The sequence below is a fragment of the Aethalodelphis obliquidens genome, unplaced genomic scaffold (genome assembly GCF_003676395.1).
Source record: "Aethalodelphis obliquidens isolate GAN/ISIS:26980383/991018 unplaced genomic scaffold, ASM367639v1 scaffold3, whole genome shotgun sequence".
Classification (NCBI taxonomy): domain Eukaryota; kingdom Metazoa; phylum Chordata; class Mammalia; order Artiodactyla; family Delphinidae; genus Aethalodelphis; species Aethalodelphis obliquidens.
Window position 1 is genome coordinate 14586916 of NW_020837947.1, and position 17640 is coordinate 14604555.

General features: G+C 43.4%; 1 protein-coding gene across 1 annotated transcript in view; it reads right to left on the bottom strand.

Moving 5' to 3' along the window:
• Positions 1-15091, bottom strand: part of AKAP12 (A-kinase anchoring protein 12) — a 102194-nt gene extending 87103 nt beyond the window's left edge. The window contains exon 1 of the mRNA XM_027083364.1: positions 14783-15091. Coding sequence (XP_026939165.1) covers positions 14783-14950 — 168 coding nt within the window. The 5' untranslated portion in view covers positions 14951-15091. The remainder of the gene's footprint in view (positions 1-14782) is intronic.
• Between the last annotated feature and the right edge of the window lie 2549 nt (positions 15092-17640).

The window sequence follows — 17640 nt, forward strand, 5'->3', positions numbered from 1 at the left end:
GCGGACTCTCAACCACTGCGCCACCAGGGAAGCCCCAGTTGGCTCCTTTTTTAAATGGGGATGCCACCACTTAGCTCATAGAAGTTATAAGTGACTGGTAAGATAGGAAAAAGCATGTACACGTGCCCCCAAAACTGTCTGGTACCTGGTAGATACTCAACCCGACAAATCAGCTGACGGTGAGAGAAGGGACTATATTTTTTAATATTTCTACATGTACCTGACCCTTAAGGCTTTGGCATTAGTTCATCCCCTACAGCTTTCACCCTTGTAATCAACCCAGAAACACACAGTAAAATAACTGTGTGAGGAGCCTCGGACATGGGCAGAGCACACAAAACTGGCACAGCCAGGCTCCTCTTCCACTCACAGAAAGTTCGTGCTTTGTTTGAGAATAAGCACAGAAAGTTACACTGAAGAAAAGGGTCAATGCGTGGGTATATTAAACATGTTTCTATATGAGCTAATTTTTAAAGTAAATGCAGTCTTACTAAATGTTTACTAAGAAGCAGGAATCATTACTTTATGCCTAGATTGAGTCACTCCCACTTAAAAATGGCCTAAAGCAATCTTACAAGAACAGCCCTACATTGATTTTTAGGTTTTCCAAAGGAGCGACTTACTTAAAAATTTAGCTTCGTTAACAATCCCAGAAAACAGTTATTTGCTTTGATTTGCTTTGATGAGACTCAAGGAAAAAAAGAAATCAGTGTGCGTCCCAGCTTCTTATCCAAAGCCAAAATAAGCCAGCTGGTCAGCTCATAGCAAAGGAATCAGAAGCTTTGGGGATTTTTTCCTTCTTCATGACCATAAAAAGCAACAAATGGGTGACATTTCCCTTTACTCTTATTTGCCAGAGGAAGAATTTGCAACTCCATTCAAGAAGGCTCTGCTTTGACCTTCCCCTGATCTTCGTTCAAGTTCACATACAGTTACAATACCTCCAGTATTCACTGCAGGAGCTGGAAAGGGTTTGAGGAACACAATAATTTACAGCATTTAACTCCACAGTAGTCCGATTGTCTTTGGCCCCAGAAAATCTGGTTAAGGGAAAGTTTCAGGACATAATGTGGCTTGTCCCAGGATGCTCAGCTCTACGTGCAATTAATTAAGTGCCATAGAAACTGAGTCAATAAAGTTATTGGACTCACTGCACAGCGAAAATGAAAACTAAACCTGATATGCAATTATCTGGATTATCTGAACAATGAAATAAATCCAAAGTATATTCAATTTCCAAATTTTTAATCATCCTTATTGTTGCTCCACACAACCCCCCAAAATACATCAGAAACTCTAAACGTAACTTAATGAGGATGTAAAAATATGAAATATTTCATCTCAGGATAATCTGAGGCATTTCCCAATAATGTACATTTAAAAGCTGGGCTATATTCCATATTTTTCCATTTTAATCTGAGAGTAAGAATCTCTCTACATATGGTTCATTTAAAAATTAGATATAAAAATGCTATCATTTTTATATGAAAGAAATGAAAATCCATCCTCCTTGCTCCCCTCCTCCAAAAGAGAACAAATTTCCTTAATATCTCAGAATTATTCTTTGTCTCAGATTCAAAACAGAAAGTTAAGTCCCCGCCTCCACCCTAACAGATGTAGATCCCAATTAATTATTGGCTTCACATTGCCAATTACAATAAATGTAGAAGTCACACTCTGGTATTCAAATTCTCCATGGCAGAGCCACAAGATACCTCTCCTGGCTTCTCAGTCACCACTCTCTAATTGTGCTCTCTTCACTAGCCTGGCATTCCCCAGTTGTATTTGGGTAAAGATGCATACTATATGTCTCCTTTGGGAGAAGCATAATCAATAATAACGTATTAAAGGTTCTGGGACTTCCCTGGTGGTCCAGTGGTTAAGATTTTGCCTTCCAATGCAGGGGGTGTGGGTTCGATCCCTGGTCAGGGAGCTAAGATCCCACGTGCATCACGGCCAAAAAACTAAAACATAAAACAGAAGCAATATTGTAACAAATTCAATAAAGACTTTAAAAGTGGTCCACATCAAAAAAAAACTGTAAGAAAATAAAATTAAATATAATAAAGGTTCTGGGGGCTTCCCTGGTGGCGCAGGGGTTGAGAGTCTGCCTGCTGATGCAGGGGACACGGGTTCATGCCCCGGTCTGGGAAGATCCCACACGCCGCGGAGCGGCTGGGCCCATGAGCCATGGCCACTGAGCCTGCGCGTCCGGAGCCTGTGCTCCGCAACGGGAGAGGCCACAACAGTGAGAGGCCCGCGTACCGCAAAAATAAAATAATAAATAAATAAATAAACGTTCTGCAAAAGTCCTGCAGTTAAAAACCAAAATCTTTAACCCAATTTTTCTTAGACTATTTTTCACTCAGTATTTGTCCCAACATGATGAGGTTCTCTCTTGCCTCCTTATTTCATTATTTATTTTTATTATTTTAAATAATTACTTAGGCTGAATGGGGGCTAATAAGACATTGCTGGTTTACTCTATTATGCATCAGTAGATTCTGCTAAATGAAAACACACTTGAACCAGAGGACTTAATCACCCAGCTATTGGGATACCACTTCTGGGGGGATTTCAATAAACATAACTATCTCAGGAAGCCAAATTATTCTGAAGAAATGAGCCTCTAGCTTCCAACTCCAGGTTAGGATATTCTCTGGTTTCTTCTCTTCAGACAATTCTAGAATAGCAATATTTATTTACATTATGCTTTGGACAACACTACTGTGCATCAAAAAATTCTCATTTTATTCACCTGTGTTTAAAATGCCCAGTGACTAACTTAGACCCATTTGGGTTCTAGAAACTTTCAATAAAGTTCTCAGATTTTAAAGAAAAAAAAAATTACTTAATTATTTTCTTGCCTCCTTCTCTCAAGCATCTCCACTCTTCAGCAATTCACCATAAATTCCATTTCCTCTGTCTTAGTTCAGACTGCTATGACAAATTACCATAGACTGGACAGCCAAGACAACTAACATTTATTTCTCACAGTCCTGGAGATTGAAAGTCCAAGATGAAGGTGCAAGCTGATTTGGTTCTTAGTGAGAGTTCTCCTCCTGCTTTGGAGAGGGTATCTTTTAGCGGGTGGGGAGGGCAGCAAGCTCTCTGGTGTCTCCTCTTATAAGGGCACTAATTCCTTAATGAGGGTTCCACCCTCATGACTTAATTACCTCCCAAAGACTCCATCTCCTAATATCATCACACTGGGGATTAGAGTTTCAACATATGAATTTTGAGGGACACAAACACTCAGTCCATACCATCCTCCATGCCACCTTTCCTGCTACCCCAGTATGTGCTCTCTCTCTTGCCTTTGAACCCTGTCATGTTAGTGTCTCTTTGTCCAGCACTCAGCTACAATTCAGGGCAAGATATGGTTTCCACAGGGTTAAGTCCACAATAAACTGTGGGCACTATGGTCACACTTAGGTAGAGCAGACTCAGCTGGTTCCTGCAGCGCTTAATCTTGGCAGCAAAGAAATACCCCCAGTTCACTTAAAATGTACTCTCTAATTTTCCTAAGTAAACTTACACATCATCTGCCTATTTACTATTTAAAAAAAAATTTTTTTTTTTTTTTTTTTTGCGGTACTTGGGCCTCTCACTGTTGTGGCCTCTCCCATTGTGGAGCACAGGCTCTGGACGCGCAGCCTCAGCAGCCATGGCTCACAGGCCCAGCCGCTCTGCGGCATGTGGGATCTTCCCGGACCAGGGCTCGAACCCGTGTCCCCTGCATTGGCAGGCAGATTCTTAACCACTGTGCCACAAGGGAAGCCCACATCTATGGTTTTCCAGTCACTAGTCTATAGCCCTAACTCTTTTTGGTGTTGGGAGTACAGGCGCATGTGGTGAATCTGTTACTTTTAGTCCAACCCTCCTAGAAACTAACAAGTTAATTTAGCCACCTAATTTGCCTAAGACTAAAGAACCCTGAGTACGGAGTTAGCGGGGACCCAGCAATCATAAGGACTGCTTGAGAAAAGTTCTCTGACAAATGTAAGGCTTTAAACCATGACCTACTTCCCTGAAGTAGAATGCATTCTTCGCATTCCTCCCTGTCCTGGAGGACTGTTTATCAGGCACAGTTCCAGAAGTGACTTGAAATCTCTGTCACTGTTGCAATTCTAGATAACATTGTAGGTTCTCTTAGCTCCATTTAGGACAAAAATCCTTTCAGCATTCAAAAGACCTTAGTGTGCCTTTAATTAACAACAAAAGAACAACCAATCAGCATTTTAATTGAAGTAAAACAAATTTCCTATATTGCAAACAAAACGGACAGATCTAACACTGCCATCACACTGAATTTAAAGGAAACTTAAACTCCTGAAGGTTTAAAAAAAAATCAGATATAAAATCAAATCAATTTGAGTTTTGCTCCCAGTACTGTCAAGAATTTTTTGTTTAAATTTTATACATTTTTGTCAGGATTGGAGAAAGGATCTTAATAATCCTTAATAATCCTTAATAATTTAGTAAACTTTAGTGGTGACATTTTCCACTGCTTTTCAGTAACTTACTTCATATAAAACAGAGCAGAACAAGAACAAAAATTTCCACTCAAATATTTAGATTAACATTATAGGAGTCAGGAACTCATGTCTAAATATTGGTTAAACGTGTCATTTCTGAAATAATTAAGAAAAATTCATCATAGAGAGACTGTCTAATTTTTAGCAATTTCCTGTAGATTTCAATCCCTTCTCCACCTCCCCCATCCCACCCCAGTTGGTACTGCAGTGTATATCAATTGTAAATTCAACCACATCTAAGGTTGAAGTTTGCATAGCATTCAACGTTACTGGTGTGCAATAGACTGTTTTACATACATACCCAAGTGAAGGATAATTTCAAACAAAAGTTTCTTAAAAAGCATTATGCAAGCAGTTTGTTACCTTAGTGAAAAATTAACACCCAGAACTGAAAATGTAAAAAAAAGCTAACAACCATAACATACATCAACAATCTTGTTTTATGCATCACAACAATATGTATTTCAAAGAGTAAGGAAAACCATCAAGGACATGATGGAGCATGGCTTCAATAAGGGTGGTCAATATCTGAGCAAGGACAGAAAATTGATCATGAAGCAGACAAAACCCAGAGCCTTATGTAATGGTTCAATTCAGTAAGAAATCATACGCTCAGACATGAAGAAAAATAGCAAACCATAAATCGTCCTCCGAACGACACACCAAAGGGCATACACTGGAGATGGAAAAAATTGCGAAGAAGAAGTATCTGCTTTGAAAGTGAAGATAAACCTTCCCCAAGCCACCTAGATTCTTTGCCTACAAATGGAAGAAATGCTAGTCAACCATCAGTTTCTTTCATTTTTAGGTGGACCCAGATGTGCTGGGGTAAACCAGTCACTGTTGCATGATGAAGCGGTGACCCAATGGCTGGTGGAGCCAGTGCCATCTGTCTTCTCCTCTATTAATATTCACTGTTGGTTCCACCTTCTCCCCAGCCGCCACTCTCAGCCCCTTCGGTGTCATCATCTCTTATCCTGTGATATTTAATCTTTCCCTGTGCCCCCGACTCTGCAAGCCTGGATTGCTCGCAGTGCCAGTGATCTGGGCTCTGAGCAGATCACTACTTAGAGAAACCCTATTGATCTCATGGATGCCCTCTGTCATTCCCTAGACTCTGCTGCAAACCTCTTCTTTACATTAAAAAAAAAAAATCCCAAGCTGTTACTATCAAGTGATGTTCTCTCTTCTAAAGATACTACTGGTTTGAGCAGTTGGTTGGCACAGTTGGTTACACAGCAATAGACAACTGAAACCAACATCCTGAGGGGAACGTCCTTGTCTACTGGAGAAACTGAGGCACTCCGTATTCCAAGTCTTGAAACCTCAATTGTTTTTGGCTGCCCCCGTGCCGAGCCTACACCCTACACCCATCCCACCGCATGGGCTAATATCTGCCCCCCAAGCTCCTAGGGGTGTCCTCTCTGCCGAGTGTGAGAGGGTCTGCCTCTTTGCTTTGTTTTTTATCGGAAGTCTTCACTTCACTGGCTCTCTGCTGCCTGTGCAGCTCTTACCATGATTGGCTGCAATTCTATCGGCATCTTCCCATTATCCTCTTACAACATTCAGCTCTTTCATATGCCCTGTACCTCCTGGCCTCCCGACTAACGGTCTTTATCTGCCTGCAACACTTGCCAAGATCTTCTTTTCTTTGTTCATCAGTTATCTGGACAATTCACTGAATAGACATGTACCAACTAATGGCAATTCTTCTATTGTCTACTCAACTTATTTGAATCTTTCTTATTGAATCTTTTCCTCTAGAGGGATCCTATACTTCACCTAGATCCTGAGGTGCTCAAGGATAATGCTGTGTGTAATTTACCTCAGGAAGCATCTAGACCAGGGCCTTTCATAGGCTAAGTGGTTAGCAAATACTTGAGTGACTATTTTTAATGCATAATGTTATCACATGCCAAGAAAATAACTTCACTTCTGAAGACAACACAGGCTCCCCACTTTTTTATATTTATGTGTGTATAAACTTACGATAGCCACAAGACAGAGGTGAGCCCAGAGATATAGAATATAAAAGTATTTTAAACCAAGGGTCTGCCATTAGAATCAATTACATTTTTAGCCACTCTCTTAATGCTTTTAACTACGTGTACAAATAAAGAGTAGGAAAAATTTTTTAAGTAAAAAGAAATCAATAAACATATATGCATACGGAAACTCAAGTTTTAACCGGAGGGACTATTTAGTCAATGGTACTGGAACAGGTAACCAGTATGGAAAATGAATTAAATTTCTCCCTCTAGACAGAAAATAATACATTTTAGTGCACTGGGAACACTTTAACCTTCTTTTTAGCACCGAGCTCTTGGATTTCTCTCTTCTTCAATCCCCAGTTCCTGGAGTACAGGAGCCAGTAGAGAAATGTTAATGAAATCAAGTGGTGGGGAAAGCCACACAGCACTCTTCCTCTTTTTTTTTTTAATTTAAAAAAATTTTTTTTAGACAGCCCCCTCTTCTGATCTTCAGAAACTTGGTTAGGTGTTAAGATTTCTTCACGGATTTTCGGACCAGCCAAAGGCCATAAACTAAGCCATCAGCTACTGTCTACTTACCCAACACAAGTGACGTTTTAAATTGATAAATGAGGGTTGAGGATTAAGAGGCAATCAGGTGGGAACAAAAAGTGAACTTTGACAAGTAGCTCCTGGCTCAGAAACGATGAGAGCACTTGATTCCACACCTATTTACCCTGAAGAGCACATTCCATTAAGAAAAAGCCTCTACTAGCAGCACACTTGGTTTCAAGACAGTAGAATAGGGACTTTTCTGGTGGCGCAGTGGTTAAGAATCCGCCTGCCAATGCAGGGGACATGGGTTCGAGTCCTGATCCGGGAAGATCCCACATGCCGCGGAGCAACTACACCCGTGCGCCACAACTACTGAGCCCGTGAGCCACAGCTACTGAAGCCCTCGCACCTAGAGCCCGTGCTCCGAAACAAGAGAAGCCACCGCAATGAGAAGCCCGCGCACCAGAACGAAGAGTAGCCCCTGCTCGTCGCAACTAGAGCAAGCCCACGTGCAGCAACGAAGAGCCAGTGCAGCCAAAAAAAAAAAAAAAAGGCAGTAGAATAAAGGAGGGAAATTATGTAGGAAATGTTTCCATTTATTTTCTCCTCTGTTGTGAGGAGGGGAAACACCTAATTCTTCTAGCATCATCTGAAACCCTCCCTCCCACCCACACAAGCACCAATGTCAATCAGTCTGTGCTGCTGTTACCTCTGAATGCCACGCCCAAGTCTACACCCCAAACCGCTTCCTCCAGGCAATAGTGGCCTAACTAGGCAAATTAGGATCCCTGATGAGCATCAAGGCTACAGAATCTCAGGCGCTGGGGTGGCCTGGGATTCTGACTGAATAACCTAGAAGGGGGCCCAGTGGTGTCTTTAAAAAGCTCCCCAGGTGACTCAACTGCACAACCAGGTTTGGGAACCACAGAAAATTTAATCTCTCCAAACTCCACAATTTGCAATGTCTGCATATGACGGACAGATCTGCCGATGATTTATAGTTATCTCCCCTTCTTAAAATTTGGCTTATTCATTTACATAACATCATGAAGAAACTGTAGGGAAGATGAAAACCTTTGAACTTGAATGAATACTTGTATTAAGAGAAGCCTAACAGTGTCTGGGAAAGACCCTGTAGTTTCCAGTGCTTTGAACACCTACGTTTTCCTGGGAAAACACATTTATTCCAGTTAACAGAGCCAGGCTGTCATTTGTTATGAGAACTGAGAACAGCACCCAGGGGAGGGGACTACTGTTTTCCCAGGAGGTGGATTTCTGCCCACAATCCCTGATTCCAACATTTCATGCATCAGATGTATGAAGAAATTTCTGGCAACTGGATGATTTTAGATTGTTCCCAGAGGAGAAATTTTTAAACTGATAGCTAAAGAAGTAGGTCATTGCAAAGTCAATCCAAGCAAATAAAATTAAAGACAGTTTGCTAATTTGGGAAGGAAAGGGAAAAATACCTCAGCCCCCTTTTTACTCTAAACTTGCTTTTTCCCAATTTTGATTAATTTCTGGAGGGAAAAAGTCTTTTAAAGTTAACTAACAATAAAATAAACTATACCCTTTAATGCTCTAAAAGCCAGTCCAGTTCCTGATGGAGTGGTGCACAGAAGAAAAGCATATGGCCAATATACCTGACAGGGCACCCAACTTCATAATTAAAAATGCATCGAGGAAACTGAGGTGCCAACTGAGGTACAGATTGGCAAATACTAGAAAAATCTTCTATCCACTGAGGCAAGGGCAAGGGAAAGTGAGCGCTGCTCTCCACAGAGTAGGGATGCAAAGCGGATGAATCTCTTTGGAAAGTAAATTTAGCAAGGACTATCAAAATTTTAAACGCATGTAAATCCTGTGATCCAGCAATTCCACTTCCAGAAATATATCCTAGAGATACATTCACACACATACAAAGATGTCTGAACTAGGATATTCCCTGTGCCAATTTAATATAACAAAAGACTAGGAAAACCTAAATATAAACACAGGGGGATTGCTTAAATCATTATGGTACTTCAATCCATAAATGAGAAATTTATGTAGCCAATAAGAATGAGGGTAGATCTTTATGGCCTGATATGAAAAGATATCCAAACTCTAAAGTTTCAGAATATATGTTATGATCTTATTTGTTGAAAGCAAAAGATAGAGCTATTCTTATCTATATACTTGCACACGCATAAAGGTTTTAAAAGAATATGCTAGAAACAACCAACATTGATTTCAAACTATTGTTAACAGTGAGTACTTTAAGGGGTGGGGAGGAACACGAGGCTTTCCCTTTTTACCATACTCTACAAATTAAGGTTCTCAACCATTAACATTTTTAGAAAAATAAACATTAAATGAATCCTGTTTGCTATGACTTTAAATAAAAATCATTTTAATAAGAGTAAGCAAGTGCTTTTGATCATCCTTTTATAAAGCCTTTATTATTCAAGAATGATGATGTCAGGTCTACAGTCAGGTTTAAATAAGTAAACTTAATTATTCACGATAAGAAATAAAAATGTATATATAATCAAAATTATTACAGATTAATATCTTCACCTTAATCCTTTTATTAGATGTACTAACAAGTAAGAACATAGGTATAAAACCCATACCCATTCTCTAATAAGGTGCTAACTTACAGGAAAATAGCCCCAAATCTAAACAGACAAGACAAATAATTATAATTATAGATTTTTAAAGAATTTATTGAAAATAAGCTTGCTGGGCTTCCCTGGTGGCGCAGTGGTTAAGAACCCACCTGTCAATGCAAGGGACAGGGGTTCCAGCCCTGGTCCGGCAAGATACCACATACTGCGGAGCAACTAAGCCCGAGCGCCACAACTACGGAGCCTGCGCTCTAGAGCCCGTGAGCCACAACTACTGAGCCCGCATGGCACAACTACTGAAGCCCGCGCGCCTAGAGCCCGTGCTCCGCAACAAGAGAAGCCACTGCAATGAGAAGCCCACGCACCACAACGAAGAGTAGCCCCCGCCCACCCGCCCGCGTGCAGCAACGAAGACCCAATGCAGACAAAAATAAATGTAAATAGAATAAATTTTTAAAAAAGGAAAGTAAGCTCGCCTATTTACAAGACATAATGCATCTCCCTCCCAAACCCAGCTTTTTCCATATTTTTCTATTGTATTATTTTAAAATGAAACTTCTTCTAAATTATAATTTTTTAGGTTATAAGAGAACTAAGAATTGGCTTCAAGAAGTTTTAGTTTTATATATATATTTTTTTTTTTTTTTTTTTTTTTTTTTGGTATGCCGGCCTCTCACTGTTGTAGCCTCTCCCGTTGCGGAGCACAGGCTCAGCAGCCATGGCTCACGGGCCCAACCACTCCGCAGCATGTGGTATCTTCCCGGACCGGGACACGAACCCGTGTCCCCTGCATCAGCAGGTGGACTCTCAACTACTGCGCCACCAGGGAAGCCCTTAGTTTTATATTTTTCATGTGATAAAAGTACTGATATATTTTTCTCACAATGCTAAGTGCTGTAAATTCTAATTTCTCACTTCATGAATGACTACAGCAGTAAAAATTATAGAGGCCAAGGATGAGCACCATTTAGCTGGATTTTCTTTTCATTGGTATTCCTGTAACACTGAACAGGTGTTAAAACTGGTAAAGAAAAAGAAACCATTTCTTAGTGCCTTTTATTTTATTTTTCTTTCATTTAAAAAAAACCATTTATTTATTTATTTGGCTGTGTAGGGTCTTAGTTGCAGTGTGTGGGCTTAGTTGCCCTGCGGCATGTGGGATCTTAGTTCTCCAACCAGGGATCGAACTCGCGTCCCCTGCATTGGAAGGTGGATTCTTGACCACTGGACCACCAGGGAAGTCCCCTTTGTACCTTTTAAAACAAAACATTTTATTTCCATTTTATTAATTATCCTGTAAGATACCAAGCTGGAATCATCCTTTTAATGTAGTTTAAAGCTATCCCGGCACAGAGATTAGTCAATGCACAGCAAATTCAAAGAGGACGCATGTTTGGGGCCTTTTCCTCACCAAGGGAAGTATTTTAAGTGGAAATCTTCACTGATCTCACAAATCTAAGAGCTTAAAAGGCTATAATGGATTAAAGGGAAAGCACTGCAGTCCCCACAGGCTATCGGTACCCTAAACGACCATCTCCACACCCACAGCTCCAATTTCTAGACTGTGTTCTAATCAGAAAGTAGTACCTCTTATAATCTGAGGGAAATCCATATGAATACAGGTAGTCACACACAAAAAAACCCACTCTGTTAACATATAATTCTCTCGAAATCATCTTAAATTCTAGCCCTTCTAGTGTAAAACTGGTGGCAATCACATTACAGCCATCTCCATTCCTATTTTGTAAACACAGGGTAAATGGGAAACAGCACATACCTTGTGTTGGGAGAGGAATTATGAAATGCAGCTGGCCAAATCAATTGTCTGTTTTAATGCACAAAAGGTAAGGGCGTCCTCAACTTTATTCATCGGGACGGTGGACGCTTCTATATGAACACATCTGTTTGAGTCACAGCTCTCATAACCAAATAGAACCACAGCTTGAAAGACTGACAAGGGTCCCAGTCTCCCCACCTGCCGGGGACCTAGGCCTCACACTGCTGCAGCTGAGAACTGTTCCATTTCTAGCTCTGAGTCACTGAACAGAAAAGACAGAAAGGCTAATTTAGAGGATTGGGATTGTCCAGATTTAGCCTGAAGCTTGGCTCCAGAAATCAAGATTTGCCAGAGATATGGAAGTTTGTCACTGGCCACCCCACCCTACACTGCTACCTGAGTGAAAACAGGCTTTTCAGCTTTTAAAAGCAGATGACTTCAAATGTTTAAAAGCAGATGACTGAGGAATACCACGAGGCTTTGCTTACCACCTGTGTTCAGGTGCTCTAATCTTCCTGCACCCTGCAGTGGCCAAAATGGCAAACTCTCAAAATTAAACCTGGAAAATAACTGATCAAGCCATTTCCCTTCAGAATTAACATACAAAGATTGTAAAAGATTGACTGGAAGATAAGACTCCTTCCATTTCCATTAAAATACATCACAGATAAAACCAGGACTTGTCTCAGTGCATCTAAACTGTGAGGCTTCAGTAATCAAGTTTTACCAACAGGGAAAAAAAATCTAACAGCCTTTAATTAATGATCAGCATTCTACTGGGGGGAGGAGGGAAGCATTAGTCTAAACCTCCCCAAATGTCCACAGACCCAATCAAAAAAGCTCAAGATGAAAAAAAAAAAAAGCTCAAGATGTAATTCATCACTAATCCAAGTATGAAGTGGTCTCCTCTGAGTAACCTGCATTTATAATGCATTTGTTTATCTGAGATTAAAGGCAATTTGAAATTGCAACGGTAAAAAGCCCTCCTAAAGAAACAGAAATCAGAGTCCCCAAATCTTAGTTTCTTGCTAGATATTCACCTGGTCTGTGAATAACCAGACTCACTTTGACTTAGTCACTATCTGATAAGTGACACAGATCATGATGATGAGAAAGTCACAGAACAAGTAGATGGGCCAAGGTGTTCCCCAACTTGACCGTCTGCAATCAAAATCAGGGAGCCAGCCTCATCCTCCCGGCCAGCCACACATGTCACACATGGGGCAACACCTGTTATGAGCCAAACCAGATATGGTCCCTGCCCTTGTGGAGCATTCAGAACAGCCAGAAGAACACAAGTCACTAAACCCACAAATATGGAAACTGCTGGAAAGAAGGGTCCCTGGTGCTGTGGGAACCTAGAATGGCAGATGAGATTACTCAGAGGTCAAGAACTGGGGCTGAACTGGGGCAAGGAGGGGAGGCAAAAGCTATGTGCGGAATCGTTCTTAATTAGACCATCCTTGTGAAAAGACTTAGGTCTTCAAAACCTGAGAAATAAATGTTGCTAGTTGAAATGAAAAACTACATACTTTCTAAGGATATATGTAAGTTTATTGATTTGTCTCCAAATTGATAACTGGGCCGTAGGCCAAAAAGTTCAATGATATTCCGGATGTCATTTAGGTAATTTTTTAAAGGAGGTCATCTGGCTGTTTCAAGATGGTGGTGACTAAGAAAAAGGGAGGATAAGGTTATGGAAGAAAGATAAAGAGAACAGAAAGGAGGGAATATTTTAAATGAACACACTGAAGTTATTGCGAAGGGAATCAGTACCATATCTCAGGGTGAACTGTTGATAAGACCTGAAGGACTGGTAAAAGCCAGGGAAAAAGATGTTCCCCAACTGCAAGCTTTTAGCAACGACACCTTAAAACTGCTTTCATTACTGGACTCTAAATACTGGTTACACAGCCATTTTGACAGTAGTCGGCATCAAAAAGTGATGTACAGTAAATATTAAAACCTAACTGAGATCTCAAAAGGATAGTACATTTCTTAGGCATCTCAGAAAGTCTAGGCATTCCAGGCACAGTTGGTACCTGTGAGCACCTACAGCTCTAGTACAAGTAGTTATGTTAACGACTAGAGGTAATCTAGTTAAGAGCGGTCTCTCAGCCCAAACTAAACTAAGACAGCTAAAAGGTCAAGGCGATTAGGTCATATAATTCTGTGATTTTTACCTAGATTTCAGGGTTGTTTTTTTCCCCCCCCGCACTGTAAACATCTATACTTCCTGAGATAACTCCTAAAGGTCCTCATGTACTCCGTATACCCTCAAATTTGACACAACGGGTTTTCTTTTTTCCTTTTAAGTATTAAATGTGGTTATCCACATCTTCTATAAAAATATCACAAAAAGGGTTGGGTGAAGCCTGGCTAAAGAACATAGATGCTGGAAAATAGATCTAAAAGACAACGATCTGAACAAGTCACAATCTTGGCGACTGTAGTCGCCAAGAAGAAATATTTCAGCCTTGAAGACTACGACTATAAAATGCAAAATGTCTAGGAGGTTCAGCACTGCCTCCAGAGACCAGAGTAGAGGGAATGCTGGCTTACGCCTCTGACCGCATTTGAGAACTTCTAACTACTCCTCCAGTATTTGTTTATCCAACTGAGTGCAATGAACTGAGCAAAAAGGAGGACGCCGCCGTGTTTGCGAAACCTGTCATTCCTTTTGGAAATGCAGCGTCGGCTCAGATTTTCTTTGGCTCCGAGCGAGCTACACCCCAGGCTTTCTCTGCATCAGGAAGGCGGTGTCTGCTCGAGCCGCTGCCGCAGGAGGACTGGGTACCAAACCCGGGTCGCTCCAGACACAGCTGATATCACGGACGGTGCGCTGCGGGGAACCCATGGGTGGAGGGCTCGCCAGGCTGCAACACGCGTCAGGGCCCAACAGCGGACTTTCCGCTTGGGGAGATAGCGGGGCGGGGGCTCGACACGCTCGGCTCGGGGGTCAGTTCTCCGCGGACTCCCCCAAGCAGCTCGCCGGTATCGGGCTGGGTCGCTCCCACCGGAAGAGCGTGGAGAAAGGCTCAGTTAGCGGCGGGCAGCCGGCGGGTTTTATTACTGCGGATGGCGCAGTCGCCACCCCTGGAGACCCACTACAAAGATGCAAGCCCCTCGCCGCGCTCGCCGCTGCTGTGGTCCCGCCCCGGAGCTAAGGACCCTGAAAAGCCTAGAAAGAGGGATTCATGCTCCCGAGTTTGCAGATGGGCTGGACCGGCCGGGAAGTTATCGCAGGCGGAGATCAAGGGACCCCCACACACACACCCACACACACACCCCACCCTCCGCCACCCCGGGGCAGGTGGCTCCGCGCGCCGGTACCTTGGTGGCGGGGTCCGCAGCGGCGATGGTCGCGTCCGCCGACGATCCGGGCGCCGCCTCCGCCGCAGAGCCTCCGCCGCTGGGCTCGGGCTCGGGCTCGGCCGGCGTCGCGCTCCCCGCCTCCGGCTGCTCCGGGCTCCTCTGTTCGGTGGAGCTCCCGGCGCCCATGGCTTGTCTGCGGTTCTCCCGCGCCCAGCAGCCGGGTTACGCCTTCCCCAAATAGCAGGGACGGGGAGAAGAGCCAGGAGCCGTGCGCCCGCGAGGTCTCAGGAGCGCCTTCCTCTCCCGTCGTCCTCCTCCGAACCCGCCCAGACAGCGAATGAAGGAGACGCGCTCGCTGCAAACTCCTTAAAAGAAAAAAAAAAAAAGCCACCTCTTTGCCTCCTCCTCCTCCCCCTTGTTTTTCCCTCGCTTCATCACATGAGCACAGCCCCAGACACGCCTTGCAGCAGCATCTCCTGCTAGGCTGCTAGGACCCGAGGAGCGGCCAGAGCCTCGAGTCAAGGGCCAGGCGAGCCGCCCACCCCGACCCCTAGGACCCCTCCCGTTCCTGTACGGGGACAGGAGCTGGGGGACCACCACCCAGGGCTGCCTCCACGAAGGGGAGGGGAGGGCGAGAAAGAGGGCAGGGCAGAAAGCCCCCCGAGGAGATCGGATTCGCTGGGGGTTTATTAAATGATTGATGACCCGAGGCAGGGCTTCTGCTGCAGCCCACTTTCAGCTGGCCCAGAGGCGAACCCAGATCCCCGTTTGCTTACCTTCAGAGTGTTTGCTTCCTCCCCATTAGCAGGAGAAAGGCAAGCGCTCCTGGGCTCCTGCGGAGTCTGACCATATTAGGACACCTCACGTGGCAGGAGCCGGGAACCGAGAGGTTAATGCAGTCAGACCACGGATGAGGTGGCCCAGGCAGCCCCACGCTCTCCTATCACCCGGAACAAGTGATATCAGGCGATGCCGTGGGCAACACCGGCTGCCCTCATTCCCCGGGGAACCTGGGGAATGGAGCCTGTTACTGGAAATGTGCCTGTCCTTAAGGGCCTGATGCTGGAGGTCCAGGCCACCTCTCCCTCACGCCACCGCTGAAACAGGATGACATGGATCTGCTCGTCGTTTGCTGTCAGTATTTCTCCATAGATAAGGGCTTTCAATAATAACTGCCTAAGTGGCTTGCATTCTGTCCCTTCATACTCTTGAATATAATACTTGTCATATGAACATAGCAGGCAGTCACTATATATTCGAACTAAATTAAAATGTTAGCTGAATTATCTGGACGTAAGCATGAAGGTAGTGGGGCTGAAAGAAAAATTATCCCAGTTTTAACCGACAACTAAGCGCCTTAGTTTTCACAAACAGAAGCTCATTAAAAATGAAGAAACTTTTGGAATATTGCCCCTAGATGCCAGATAAATATCCCATACCCAGATTTAGGACAATCTAGTAGAGAACTGATGTAAACAATAGTTCAGCACCAGGATATTTGTGCCCAACTAATTGCATGTAGTAAAAGGGCTCCTTGGGAACCATAGCTTAGTTATCCAGCATAAAATTTTTCTGAATTTATCATTTTTATTTGAAAGAAGTACAGAACGGCCACCTTCTCTGGAATCTATCCCTTAAGAAGCAGTATATTTGGAAAATGGTTGGTTTTCCGAAGTTTTAAGCATTTCCCCCATTTTGACTTAAATATTTCGGAAACATTTGAGTACTTACTCAGTACCAGACATTGTGAATACACTTTGTGTGTATAATCCCATTTCATCCTTACAGCAATACTGCCATGCTGATCCTATTGTTCTCATTTTACCAATGGAGTGGGGGAAAGTAGGCCCGGAGAGGTTAAATCAGGCCTTCAAGGCTTCAGAGCCGGTACATGGAAGACAGATTCCTCCCTGGCCAACCACTGGGCAACATTTCACTCCCATTCTGTGGGAAGCTTGGAATATGTTCTCTCTTCTTCTCAGGGATGTCAGTGAAAAGTGGCGTTTAGACCTCACCTGGGATGTTAAGAGCAAAACAACGCTGTTAAAACCTATTTGAGGGGCTTCCCTGGTGGCGCAGTGGTTGAGAGTCCACCTGCCGATGCAGGGGACACGGGTTCGTGCCCCGGTCCGGAAAGATCCCACATGCCGCGGAGCGGCTGGGCGTGTGAGCCATGACCGCTGAGCCTGCGCGTCCGGAGCCTGTGCTCCGCAACGGGAGAGGCCACAACAGTGAGAGGCCCGCGTAGCGCTAAAAATAAAACAAAAAAAAACCTATTTGAGAATGACTAACCTCAGCACATATGAAAATGTACCATTAAGTAGTACAAATACTTTCAAAATTCCCCATTCTGTGAGATTATATTTATTCAGTTCTTGGGAAATTCTTAAAGCTTTTCACATCACACTAGCCTTTGAATTTTCAGAAGAGATTGCAAGGTCAAAGATTTCAAGCTGGCAGTGTACACTCGCATGCTGAAGAAGACAGTGCCAATGTCTGATTAGATTAGCAATTGCTTGCTTTGTGTTTATTTTTCAGTGTGAAATGCTCAGATACTTATTTTTTAATTGCAAAGTCTTACTTTAAGAAATGTGCATGTGGGCTTCCCTGGTGGCACAGTGGTTAAGAATCTGCCTGCCAATGCAGGGGACACGGGTTCGAGCCCTGGTCCGGGAAGATCCCACGTGCCGTGGAGCAACTAAGCCCGTGTGCCACAACTACTGAGCCTGAGCTCTAGAGCCTGTGAGCCACAACTACTGAGCCCGCATGCCACAGCTACTGAAACCCGTGCACCTAGAGCCCTGCTCGGCAATAGGAGAAGCCACGGAAATGAGAAGCCTGCGCACTGCAACAAAGAGTAACCCCTGCTCGCTGCA